The following is a 14,384-nucleotide window of genomic DNA, read 5'->3' on the forward strand; positions in this document are numbered from 1 at the left end:
AGGGCAGAAAGAATCTCTATGGGTGGAATGATGGTAGAAATAACAGTAAGACTCACCCTCCTGGCTCCCACACGCTGAATGGGGCTTAGTGACCGCCTCTTGAATTCCCTGCCACTGCAGACAAGGAAGGGGGCGGCGTCTGAATGTCGCTAGCTCAAGAAGCCTGGCCCTGACTGGATAAAGTAAATGGAACTTCCTCTTTCGTCACACTAGTAGTTTTACTGCACGCATTGATTAGCATAGAGCCTTATGATAAACGCGTTCAGTTTTTTACAAAAAATTAAAAACGGGACAAAATTGACATTTATATTAAAACGACGGGACAGTCAGGAAATATGAAAAAAAATGGTACTGTCCTGTTTAAAATGGTACGTATGGTCAGCCTATACATACACCAACATCAAAGCATATGCATACTCCAGATATTATAAAAGCTAAACTAAACCCAGAGCCTTTAACACTTGAGGAAGAATTTTGACTTTGCACTAAAAATTATGTAAAGATGTATTCTAGCTTGACTTCCTGGGGAGGGTATTTCACAGCTGCACCACTATCACTAAAATTTTTTTTGCCTCAAGTGCCAATACATCTAAATTTCCCAAACAGTGGGCACACAGAGCAAGACCTCATTTGCTGACCTCAAATAACAATCCTAAGAATTACTTGGCCGTATCTAATTCCTAGATAAAGAATTCAAAAGGCATTTGTACAACAGAGTTCCGCTTACATCTATCAGTTCATAATCATCTTTGGCATATAAGTGTCTTAAGAGATACCATCGGGCAACTGATACTACAGTTTCTGGATACCCAGGTTGATACACCACTCTTTCTAGCATGCGACGAGTTTCTCTACAAAGAAAACAGAGAAATTGTAATGCTAATTAGATGTTAGAAGATGTGAAGAGAAAATTACTGGAAAACAAGCTTGAGTCTGTAGCATTTTAAAAGTTCAAATTAGGGCCTTCTATTCAAAAGGAAACAGTTTGCACAGCAGGTTTTCACACGCATTTGAGGCACTCATTACAAAGGAACAGAAGGAATCTATATCCTGAACCAGAAAACAAACCTAAATGTATAAGTCTTCACATTGTTGAAGCAGAATTAAATCATGGACTGCTCCATTAGAATGAAGCATAAGTTAGACATCCCCAACTTCCTTTTTGGGAAGATCTGAAGTTCCTACAGGTCGGAAGATGTCTTGGCCATCACTGGGTCTTATTTCTTGGCTCTCATTCAAAGGATAATTTCAGTGTAAGGAAGCTGTATGTGCACCTAGAGATTTTGTTTTCATTTGCGGTAGCAGTTCCCACTCCTAAAGAGGCAAGCCACATTTCATTTTAAAAGCATTGTCACTTCGGCAATGGAAGCTGCTGCAGTAGAAACTTCACAGAAACCTCCAGCTGCAAGCACCATTTCCTTACTCATGGGTAGATCACTTATGAATTCAGAGATTTTAGGGCTTGGCCAACCTGGTTTCCTCCAGATATGTTGGACTGCAACTCTCATGACTCCCACAGGCCATGCTGGCTGGGAATTATGGGACTTGTAATCCAACACACCTGGAGGGCACCAGCTTGGGGGAAGGTTGTTTTAGGGTATGTTTAATCAGGTATATTCCCATCCAAAATTCTGATTACATGCCACGTAACACAGAGCAGTACACACCTGGATCCCATTTTACGGCTGTATTGAAGAAGGGCTTGAAACAGAACACCCAGAGGGCAGAAGGAAAGTTTCAAAGCTTCTGTTGTGGCTTCTTGAATCAGAGATGGCCAGTGGTCATTTGAAATATTAGCCTTTAAATAAAAATAATGTTAAAAACCAACAAAGTTCTGTATCATTGCACCATAATGGTCAATGGTTCTAACTGTGATGAAACATAATAGATTGCTTCCTCATATATCTATTTCCACATTACATTTGAACAATAGCTTTGAATTCTTATGTAATAAACCTATTTCTAGAACTGTTAATACAAAGGAACAGTTGCAACAAGGCAACTAATCTTTTCTACGGAAAGTTTCATGCAACATCATGGGCAAGCAGTGGTGTTCATGGATAAGTCCTATTTTGAACATTTACTCAATATCTTAATTCATGAAGATTATGATCTCACATCAGTTAAAACTCTTTCACCACACTCAAATCACTGGAAAGTGATATAACAATTCCGAAGTGCCATCTACCATCCAAAAACTTACTTACCAACTTCAGTTAAGTTAATGAAGCATGTTTGATAATGTATTTTTGAATCAACTGATAGAACAGTGCTCTAGCTTCCAGCAGTATAGATTTAAGAAAAAGCACTGGCTACTTCAGGACTGCATATAAGTTACTAACATTTGGACAGCTGGAATGACGAAAGATCAAAATGTGCTTGACTAACACTTTAGTAATAAACAATCAGCCCAGTAACTCTGGCTTGAACATTGGTGGGAAAGATGCCATCACATCAACATAAATTATGCTGTGAGCATGGAATGCTGCTTCTCCTTTACAATTAAGTGAAATCAAAAGGTAGCTTACTAATGAAATAACCTTCATAGTACACTTCTAATGAAAGCTGATTAGTGTCATCAGTGCCTTATCATACAATTTGTATGGGAAAAACTTCTTGCCCATAAATTCTCTGATTTTACTCATAATCATGAAATGAGAAGCACCCTGTTACATTTCACATTCAGATTATGACAATCAGAGCATTTTATCATTTAATAACTTAGCTGTTTTACCATGCAGATTTCCAGAGCAAGCTTAGCAAGTCTTAATAGACTAGAGAGCTTCCCACTCCAGTTGCCCTGCTGGGATGCCAGCTGCAGACTTTTTCGGTAACACATCTCTGCAGCATCCATCATTCCTTGAGACTGGTACACTTGTGCCAACCACTGGAGAGAAAGGGATGAAATTGCAGCTTTGTTTTTATTCTGCTATTGTATATTTAATTCCTAGTCTCATAATTACATTAAACATTCTTTTAAAAAAGAAAAAAAACATGAGCAGCAAAGGTTCCTGTAAAGGAACTAAAAGGGGCTGAATCCCAAAATAGAAGCATCTGCAAAGTGTTTTATTGTTCCTTAGCACTATAAAGTAGAATCCCATATAGAGGTCCCTGAAAGACCTATTAGATTTGGGCGAAAGGGAACACAGAAGTCAGTGAATCTGCCTATAGCTTGGATATGTAACTTAATCTGGGATTGAGAGAAGAAAATACTAAAGATGTTGGACAGCTTCCCCTCTTAAGTGCTGCAGATGATAGTATAAGGCAGAATTCTCAAGTTGCTATATGAAACATCCCCTCCAGCTAAATGATTTCCATAAGTATCAGCACAGATAACATCTGCAGGTCACATGGGACTTTGCTGGTCCCAGTGCTCAGTGGTGCTAGTCAATATGTACTAGGAAAATCAGGTAGCTGCTACCAGGGAAGCAAATGTCACCCACAAAAAACTGCAACACTGGCTTTCATTACTGTCATTCACACAACTATTGTTGCTGCATTGAATGGGAAGGGATGGCTGCATAAGTTCAAAATGGGGCCACTTAGGGTACACACACATCTGGGAAGGGATCAAGAGGAGCTGATCCTGGTGCTGACCAGCTATATCCTCCCTCCCTCCCTCCCATGCACCCACCTTTCTCTACCTCTGCTAGGCAACCCTAGCTCACAGTCTGATAGAAACCCAGAATTTAACTCATGCAAAGCCAAGCTTTCACCAAACACAGCTGCACCTTTATTCTTCAGCATCTCATATCTGTCCTTCTCTGCACCTACCAATAACATCCTGGGTTTTTACTCTAGTCTAAGCTACTGTAATTTCATTTTTGCCTCTGCTCTGCTCATCTAGCCTTGCAAGTAATTATTTAGGTGAAGGTCACTCAGTACCTGCTCTGCTTGCCTGTGCTTCTTGAACCTTCCTATAATTCCTCCACTGCCCCTGCCACTCTGTACCTGACCCTTCTGGACATTGTCCTGCAATGGTGAGTACCTGCATTGAACTTGCACACCCTCTCCAGCTCTCTAAAGACCAGCAGCCCTTTCAGGATTAGACAGAGAGAAAGAAGCCAGGTAAGGAGCTATATGTCAAAGACAAAAAGCTCCACATAAGAATTTAAGAGCAGTCCTGCTGGATCAGATGGAAGGCCTAGCTAGTGCAGCATGCTGTTTCCACAGTGGCTAACTGGGTGCCTATGGGAAGCTCACAAACAAGACATGAGCACAACAACACCCTCCCACTTGTGTTCCTCAGAGGTATTCAGAGACATGTTGCCTCTCATATTATTGGTAATATATATGCATTTATTTGCCACAACAGCATTCCCTTAAATGTCTTCCTGCTTCCCCCATTCTGCACAGGCTCATTTTGTGTCTGTCCCCCTTTGTCTTCATTTGACTGTCTCTGGGCCTAAAATCATGCATGGAAGAGACCCCCACCTCCATTTGGCAAGCTGCTTTCCTCTCCTCAAGACCCTCCTTTTAGCAAAGCTTCCCCTGAATCAAAGGAACTTTGTTTCACCTGCACTGCAGCTGCCACCTGACTGTATCCCATTTCCCTACACTCACTGCTAGCCCCAACTTCTTTCCCCATCTCCATTATGTCCATTTAACAACTTAACTTATCGCTTAAGTGACATATCACTCAATAAAACTCACACATCCCCTAGCATGCTGGTTTACCAAAATGCTTTAAATATCAGCTCTGTAAAGAAAGCAGAAGAAACATGTTGTATAATAATAGTAGGTATTGAAACACTGCCAGGCATTGGTATTTTCCATTGTCTTGCTGGAATCCATAGCACTGTAGAAGTGCCAATCATTGTAGTTTATCAAGATGTTGGTAAAGGTCCTTCTACTGGAGATGTACTGGCAAAGATGGGCATCTACAAAGTTTCAGTTTTTCATTGGTTTTGCACTTGGCAATTATATACCTGGCTCAAAACTATGACAGAACCTCACAAAGTAGTTTGATGACATCAAGAGATGTGGAAGCTCAAAAGAAGCTTACAAAGATCAAATGATTATTACATCAGTACTAGTTCTTATGTAGTGAAAACAGCACCATCCATACACAAGAGGGCAGTATCAACAGGCTTGAGGAATCCCAAGGCTTGCAGAAGTACAAACCCCTGAACAGCCAAATGGAAGCCCTAAAACAGCCAAATGAGGGTATGTTCAGTGGGCCCAGAATGCAGGTTGACTACTTGGGGAGTGGGGAAAGAATAGAAAAAGAAGGCAGAGGTGGGATAGAATGCCTGGAAACCTAAACATTTTCTTGCAACTTCCACTTGTCCCATTAATGTGGCTTGGCCACAGAATATTGAGATTCCTATAATTTCCCCAAACCAATCAATCTGAGTCTTATCTCACGCACACACCTGTGGTAGCTGAAACATATTTCATGTTACAGAAAAAAAGAAACAGAATGAGAAAGCTTGCAAAATTACGTCAGATGCACTAGATATGCCTACATTAATAAAATCCAATTTGTTAAGGAAACTTCTGTTAAGTAATAAGATTGCCAAACAAGATTAACAAGGAGCAATGGATTTTTCCCCCTTCAATGTTTTAGTATATAGTTCTTTCCCGAACAAGCCTGCTCTCTTTTATGATTTGGTTATCAGTATAAGTTAGTAGTGATAATACTGGATGAATTACAACAGGAGTAAAGAAGTGGGCCCCCTTCATGTATCACTGCCTTGTTGTGGCGAAGGGGCTTGCGTAACTCAGTGAAGCCATAAGCTATGCCGTGCAGGGCCACCCAAGACGGACAGGTCATGGCAGAGAGTTCTGACAAAATGTGGTCCACTGGAGAAGGAAATGGCAACCCACTCCAAGATTATTGCCAAGAAAACCCCATGGAACGTATCACAAGGCTAAAAGATATGACGCCGGAAGATGAGCCCCTCAGGTCGGAAGGTGTCCAATATGCTACTGGGGAAGAGCAGAGGGTATTTCCAAGTAGCGCCAGAAAGAGTGAAGCGGCTGGGCCAAAGCCGAAAGGACACTCAGCTGTGGATGTGTCTGGTGGTGAAAAGAAAATCCGATGCTGTAAAGAACAATATTGTTTAGGAACCTGGAATGTCAGATCAATGAATCAAGGTAAGCTGGAGGTGGTCAAACAGGAGATGGCAAGATTGAACATCGACATCTTGGGAATCAGCGAACTAAAATGGACAGGCATGGGCGAATTTAATTCAGGTGACCATCATATCTACTACTGTGGGCAAGAATCCCTTAGAAGAAATGGACTAGCACTCATAGTCAACAAAAGGGTGGGAAAAGCAGTACTGGGGTACAACCTTAAAAATGATAGAATGATCTCAGTACGAATCCAAGGCAAACCATTCAACATCACAGTAATTCAAGTCTATGCCCCAACCACTGAGGCCGAAGAAGCTGAGGTTGATCAGTTCTATGAAGACCTACAACAACTTCTAGAACTAACACCAAAAAAAGACGTCCTCTTCATCATAGGGGATTGGAATGCTAAAGGAGGAAGTCAAGAAATCACCGGGATAACAGGCAGGCATGGCCTTGGTGTACAAAATGAAGCAGGACAAAAGCTAATAGAGTTTTGCCAAGAGAACATGCTGATCATAGCAAACACTCTTTTCCAACAGCACAAGAGGCGACTCTACACATGGACATCACCAGATGGTCAATATCGAAATCAGATTGATTATGTCCTTTGCAGCCAAAGATGGAGAAGCTCCATACAGTCAGTCAAAACACGACCTGGAGCTGACTGTGGCTCAGATCATGAGCTGCTTCTTGCAAAATTTCGGCTTAAATTGAAGAACGTCGGGAAAACCACTAAACCATTCAGGTATGACCTAAATGATATCCCTGATGAATATACAGTGGAGGTGAGGAATAGATTTCAGGGATTAGACCTGATAGACAGAGTGCCTGAGGAACTATGGACGGAGGTCCGTAACATTGTTCAGGAGGCAGCAACGAAATCCATCCCAAAGAAAAAGAAATGCAAGAAAGCCAAGTGGCTGTCTGATGAGGGTTTACAAGTAGCTGAAGAAAGAAGGGAAGCGAAAAGCAAGGGAGAAAGGGGAAGATATACCCAACTGAATGCAGAGTTCCAGAGAATAGCAAGGAGAGACAAGAAGGCCTTCTTAAATGAACAATGCAAAGAAATCGAGGAAAACAACAGAATGGGAAAGACTAGAGATCTCTTCAAGAAAATTGGAGATCTCAAGGGAACGTTTTGTGCAAAGACGGGCATGATAAAGGACAAAGAAGGCAGGGACCTAAGAGAAGCAGATGAGATTAAGAAGAGGTGGCAAGAATACACAGAAGAACTATACAGGAAAGATCTGAATGTCCCTGATAGCCATGATAGTGCGGTCACTGAACTTGAGCCGGACATCCTAGAGAGTGAAGTCAAGTGGGCCTTAGGAAGCATTAGTAACAATAAAGCTAGCGGAGATGACAGTATTCCAGCTGAGCTATTTAAAATCCTAAAAGATGATGCTGTTAAAGTGCTGCATTCAATATGCCAACAAATCTGGAACACTCAACAGTGGCCACAAGACTGGAAAAGGTCAGTTTACATTCCAATTCCAAAGAAGGGCAATGCCAAAGAGTGTTCAAACTACCGCACAATTGCGCTCATTTCACATGCCAGCAAGGTGATGCTCAAAATCCTACAAGCTAGGCTTCAGCAGTATGCGAACCGAGAACTACCGGAAGTACAAGCTGGGTTTCGAAGAGGCAGAGGAACTAGAGATCAAATCGCCAACATTCGCTGCATCATGGAGAAAGCAAGAGAATTCCAGAAAAACGTCTATTTCTGCTTCATTGACTACGCGAAAGCCTTTGATTGTGTGGATCATAACAAACTGTGGCAAATTCTTAAAGTGATGGGAGTACCAGACCACCTTACCTGTCTCCTGAGAAACCTGTACGAGGGTCAAGAAGCAACAGTAAGAACCAGACATGGAACAACCGAGTGGTTCAAAATTGGGAAAGGAGTACGACAAGGCTGCATATTGTCACCCTGCTTATTTAACTTATATGCAGAGTACATCATGAGAAATGCCGGGTTGGATGACTCAGAGGTCGGAATTAAGATTGCTGGGAGAATTATCAACAACCTCCGACATGCAGACAATACCACCCTAATGGCAGAAAGCGAAGAGGATCTAAAGAGCCTCTTGTTGAGGGTGAAAGAGGAGAGTGCAAAAGCTGGTTTGAAACTCAACATTAAAAAAAACTAAGATCATGGCATCTGGCCCCATCACTTCCTGGCATATGGAAGGGGAAGAAATGGAAGCAGTGACAGATTTTACTTTCTTGGGCTCCAAGATCACCGCAGACGGTGACTGTAGCCATGAAATTAAAAGACGCTTGCTCCTTGGGAGGAAAGCTATGGCCAACCTAGACAGCATAGTAAGAAGCAGAGACATCACCTTGCCGACAAAGGTCCGTCTAATCAAAGCTATGGTTTTCCCAGTAGTAATGTATGGATGTGAGAGCTGGACTATAAGGAAGGCTGAGCGCCGAAGAATTGATGCTTTCGAACTGTGGTGCTTGAGAAGACTCCTACGAGTCCCCTGGACTGCAAGGAGGTCAAATCAGTCCATCCTAAAGGAAATCAACCCTGACTGCTCATTGGAAGGACAGATACTGAAGCTGAAATATTTTGGCAACCTAATGCGAAGAGAAAACTCCCTGGAAAAGACCCTGATGCTGGGAAAGACTGAAGGCAAAAGGAGAAGGGGACGGCAGAGGATGAGATGGCTAGATAGCATCACCGATGCAATGAATATGAACTTGAGCACGCTCCGGGAGAGAGCGCAGGACAGGAAGGCCTGGCGTGCTATGGTCCATGGGGTCACGAAGAGTCGGACACGGCTGAACGACTGAACAACAAAAGAAGTGGGCACATGTGGTAGAAGAACTGGGTTTATTATCCAGAAACAGTGAAAAAACAGCTCTGTGTTTAACTACTCTTTGTTCTTTTAGTTCTTGGCCATGGTGTTAAAGCATTTTTGCTTGCCATAATGAAATACAAAAGGCCATATTCTCTGGACAAATAAGTGCATTTAAGTGCAGAAGAGTGGCATCAAAGAGAATATGCAAAGACTACTTTGATTCTAAAGATCAACCAGAGAAGCTACCAAGAACCAATGTGCTGATGCAGGATTAGAGTTATTTATTTATTTATTAAATTTATTAATCGCCCATCTGACTGGTCACCCAGCCACTCTGGGCGATGTACAACCCACCATTATTGACAGTATCTATTCTTCCACAGGCAGCCATGTCAACTTCTATTGACTTTATTGGTGTGATGCTGAAGGCAACAGGACAAGTAAATGGCCTGACCATAAAACTTGCTTCACCTGCAAAACTACATTCAGTGTGTCTGCATGTGTGTGTGCCCATGATAACTGAGTGAAACAGGGGGAGAAAACGCACAAGCACGTACATTCCCAGTATACCCCTATGGGCAGACATACCTATTTGAAAGACCTAGGTCAAAAAACCTGCTCAGCTACATCCCATAGCCTTGGGCATACTGGGTTGGATTCAGATTTAGGTGCGTGCAATGGGGCTGGTGCCCCCCCTACCCACATCAGCCCCTCCAGCCCATTAAAAATGCTATACAACAGTGGGGGGGAGGGATCACGAGAGGAACCCACTACTGATTTTCTCAGGTTTCACAGAAGTATGCATATATCTTTATCTCAGAGAATTATCTATTTGTGTTTCATATGCCATTTTATAGTACATTGTTATTTACCTCATTTCAAGACTAAGCTCATCTCTAAAAGTGCAATACATTTTTGCATTTTTGAACTTTTAAGTAAAAAATAAACATGGGATTGGATTCATGACCTGCCTTCTGCAAGAGGAAGGAACCTTATGCAAGTGGAAGGGCTCTGCTTACAGAAGGCCCCTCCACCTGATTTTTGGGATCCCACTTCCCTCACATCACAGCTCATACCATTCAGCAGGGACTCCTGACTCTCCATGTAGCATTTTTAGTGGGCTGGAGAGGGTGTTATGGGAAGGTAAGGGTGAGGAAGTCCACTTCTGCCAGCACAGTTGCCATAAACTGTGCCATAAATCCGCCATAAATCCGGATCCAACCCATAGACGTAAATAACCAGAACAATTTTAATATCAGAATCAATACAGTATAATATTCAATGTTGTACTTGGTTAGCACAACACTATTTGGGATATTACTTGAATGGAAAAACCCAGGGTGCTTCCGGACAGAGGGTTCTCAGCATACCAGTGGAAAGGCTTTGTGCAGCTATTCTTGTTCTTAACTGATATTTCTGGTAAAGAAAGGATGACTGAAAAAGTGATGGGAAAACATGGGATGGTTACAAATAGAAAATGTTAACTGCTAGATCCCCTGAAAAATTCCATAAATGAGACATGGCGATTGTACAATAAAGGCTTTATCTGGAAGCACTCCAACTCACAATACAGGCATTATTTAAGGGACTCTTTCTTTCTGGATTGCACTTTGGATATCATGCCCCTTTTCCATTGCTCTCTACTTGTGAACTATAATATGGACCATTTTTATTTAGCTTGATTTCTATCTCAACCAATCCCAACTCTATGGTGGTAGAGGGAGACAGGTGAAATTGTAATGTAGGATCACTATTTGGAGGGCTCCGAAAAGTATCTAATCTGATGTCAAACTCCTTCTAGCCTTCATAATTTTCTAATTTTATATTTTCTCTTATAAGGGTTTAGAGACTGAAAGAATTTCAGAAAGTGATGTGTGCACCAAAGACAAAACTTCCCTACTTTAGGAATTCCCAGGCCATTATGAGCCAATGCCAAACCCACCCACCCCCACTCCAAATTTCATTTCTGCTCATACTGGCTTGGCATCAGCCTTGCTCTGCCAATTTCCATCCTCCCCCTTTTCCAAGCTTGCCAAATTGCGAACAAGGAGGAGAGGAGGGAAAACAGCAGCCAGAATGACAGGCAAAAGCCAAAGGGTTTAATTTCCTGAATATCTGCAATAAAGGCTTCTGAGTTTGCTCAGACTTTACATTATCAATGTGAACTCTGGAAAAAGCAATTCTTTGTTATTACTCATCTTGGAAAATGACTCAGGAGGAACACAAAATTATATTTCTCGTTGTTCCCATCAGAAAAGCAGGCTCTCTATGCATGCTCAGAAGCCTTCACTGCAGAGACTCAGGAACAGTTTGGGAACAGCCCTCAGCTTTAGTCAATCCTCCTGATTCCAGTTTTCCTCCCTCCCTCTACCTCACATCCTCTGTATACCAGTCACTCGGGAACATGAGCAGGAAAGTGCTATTGCACTCATGTCCTACTTTTGGCCTTCCTATAGGCATCTGGTTGTCCACTGTGGAAACAGAATGCTGGACTACACCAGCCTTTGGTCCAATTCAGCAGGCTCTGTTAAGTTCTTACGTTATGCTCTTTTGGAGTGGCAAATAGAGGGCTGGTAATAGTGGAGGAGATGACATGGGTTGGGTCTTTTCAAGCTTTGCATAACTCCTCAAAAGCTCAAGCAATAAACATGTATTTGAAATATGAAAAAGCTCAAGCTGACTTGGCAACTGTCCAAAAAGGCTCAGGAAAACCCAGCCTATTTCACATTAAAGATGGATGTGTTTCACTTCTCAAAGTTGATAAAACTCTGTACTTCCTACCTTCTGCACAGCTAACCACAGATTTCAATGGAACTTTCTTCCAAGTGATGTTTAAAATCAGCTCTCACATGTGGCATTCTCAACTTTTATATTACTATCCACCATTATGCCAAACTGTAACCAGAGATAACGAAGAGGTCACAGACCACGAACAAATAATATCCAATCTTACATGCCAAGCTGTAACTGAAGTGGAGTTGGACATCACTGCCTTTCGGAGCTCTTCTAAGATGGCATCAGGAAGCTCTTTGTGAGACTGCAAAAGGGGTTTACACTGAACTTGTCTTAAAAGCAAGTACAACGTTGGTTGCTCAGGAAATTTTTTTAATCCCTAGAGGCAAATAATGTTTTGAGTTGAATATGGAAAATAATTTGAAACAGTTTCAAGGATAAGTAGGGCCTTCATGCAAACAATGCAGCTTTGAGTGACTCAGAGGATAAAGGTTTCTCAGTTATCAGCAAGCAAAGAGAAGTATATGTTCACTAACAAAGAAGATGCAGAAATCAAGACAATAAGAATGAATTATTATTTGATAAGTCAGTCAGTCAATACTTTATTTGCTGAAACCAAAAGTCATAACAATGGCCACATTCGACTATCATAAAAATACAGGTTTTTTAAAATCCTCAGTTGTTGTGAATGAAGTGGCAGCAAGCGTGTTTGTTCCTGCTGCCTGATCACCCCATCTAGTATGATGTCCGAATCAGAATTCTGGGTTGTTGGGGGAGAGACAACCCAAAGCTAGAATTCATGGTTTAACCCATGGAGCATCTCTGGGTTGTTTAGCTTCTCCCACTAGCGGTAGGAGCAATTGGCCAGCAGGAGACAGCACACACACTTGCTTCTGCTTCGTTCACAACAACCCAGGTGTTTTTTTAAAAAAAAAACCTGGGTTGTTGTGATGTCTGAAAACAGTCAATATTTAATAAGTAATTCCTGTCACGTTTTGGTAAAGAAGCAGTGACGCCAAACAAGACTGTTCACAGTCTCATGTAGAGGAGCTGAGCCGCCAAACAAGTTTTACTAGAAGACAATGCAATTAGAGTCTTAACTGCTGAATCAATTCCCCTAATGGTGGCAACTAAAATGTGTCAGAAATTACTCATAAATTATTAACTGTACCTTATTGTCTTTTTCTCTTGCATTGGTTATCATACAAGATGCTTAACTAGCTAGCAAAGAGGCGCAAAACAGCATTTTTCTTCTTTTATGGGAAATTTGAAGATGAGGAATTTACAAACAATTCTGAAGTGAATCTCAGGTTTTTGACCCAAAAGCTAAACCATGACCATCACTGCTATCATATCTCCGCACCATTTCTTTGATATAGTTTCCCTCTCCAGTGTTCTTAGAGGCCTGTATTCTACCAAGCCCTTTGGCAATGAAGCGGACTAGAATATCTAGACAAATACTTGTGTTAATTCAAGGAAAATATTCTTTTTTTCTTGATGGTATCTTTTCACCAGCATTTTCTTTGAAATAAATCTGGGCATGAAATGAAATTGGGCATGGAACAAAAATCCCAAACCACTAAACATACAGGGCTGGATCCAGACTTCTATTATTATTATATTACATTTCTATACCGCCCAATAGCCAAAGCTCTCTGGGCAGTTTTTAAAAGATTGACAAAGAATTCTACTAAAATTCTACTAAAAAGCAATGGAACGGATACAAAATTGTGATTGTTTCTTTAGCACATAATTCCTAGAACAGATCTAGAAAAGAAACTTAGTCAATGACTTAGTCAATTTAGGGCGCAATCCTATGCATGTTTAGACAGAAAGAAGTCCTACAACTCCCAGCATTCCCCAGCCAGCTATGGTGGCTAGAGAATGCTGGGAGTTGTAGGACTTCTGTCTAACCATGCATAGGATTGCGCCCTTAGCCAACGACTTATTAATTGACTTAGTCAATGGGACTTCAGTTAATAATGATTAACTTGTCCCATTTATTTCAATGAGTCTACTCTGAGCTTACTGAATGTGGTGTGCTCCAGATGTTTTGGATTTCAACTCCCATCAGCCTCAGTCAGCATGGCCAGTGGTTCAGAATCCTGAACATTGTGGGCCAAACATCTGGAGGGCACCAGATGGGGAAAAGCTGGTTTTCTCTAAGCATTGCTAAGTTTGGATCCAACCCACTGGCAATAGCTTTTCTTTTCCAGATATTTCTGAAATCGTAGCATGAGAACAAAGGATCAACAAATACAAATCAGAAATAATGAAAAGAACAGACAAACATAATTACTCCAGAAATTCAAAATTGTTACTATACAAAAGCTAATGGTCCAATCCTATACATGTTTATTCAGAGATAAATCCTACTGAATGCAATGAAGCCTATTCCCAAGTTTGCATAGGATCAAAGCCTAAATCTATGTTAGCACTATAAAGTAAAAGCACCTCTGCACCCATATATGGAATAAGGCCATTATGTGTTGCCTCCACATTCTAGAGAGCTTAACCTCATAATGCTCCCTCTCTACCATCTACCTACCTGATGCAAGTAGCTGGCCACCAATGCTGGCTTTTGCAGCATACCTAGCCTGCTTCCAGGATTATGCAGAGAAAAAAAAATCCAGGATGCTACTCACATTCCTGTCTGTGAATCTGCAGCTCTCAGCTGGTAGCATAAGCTACTGCTGCATGGACAAGCCCCATGTCACATCTTTTGGGTCAAGCATATAAAAAGCTGGTATGCAGCAAATTCGC

The 14,384-nt window shown here is 41.5% G+C and overlaps 1 protein-coding gene across 7 annotated transcripts in view; it reads right to left on the bottom strand.

Annotated features, from left to right (window-relative positions):
• SKIC3 (SKI3 subunit of superkiller complex) overlaps positions 1-14,384 on the bottom strand; it is a 120,124-nt gene that overhangs the window by 23,651 nt on the left and 82,089 nt on the right. For 6 of the 7 annotated variants that reach the window (XR_014787669.1, XM_084833767.1, XM_084833769.1 and 3 more), the window contains exons 37-40: positions 11,842-12,000; positions 2,735-2,887; positions 1,668-1,798; positions 728-851 (exon numbers count right to left, since the gene is read on the bottom strand). Coding sequence is in view for 6 of the 7 variants with exons in the window: in XM_084833767.1 (XP_084689893.1) it covers positions 728-851; positions 1,668-1,798; positions 2,735-2,887; positions 11,842-12,000 (567 nt within the window). In the remaining variant the exon portion in view is untranslated. The remainder of the gene's footprint in view (positions 1-727; positions 852-1,667; positions 1,799-2,734; positions 2,888-11,841; positions 12,001-14,384) is intronic. The other variant, XM_084833772.1, reaches the window with a different exon arrangement.

The sequence above is a fragment of the Heloderma suspectum genome, chromosome 2 (assembly GCF_057233095.1).
Source record: "Heloderma suspectum isolate Gila_16-S chromosome 2, 16-S_ref, whole genome shotgun sequence".
Taxonomy (NCBI): Eukaryota; Metazoa; Chordata; class Lepidosauria; order Squamata; family Helodermatidae; genus Heloderma; species Heloderma suspectum.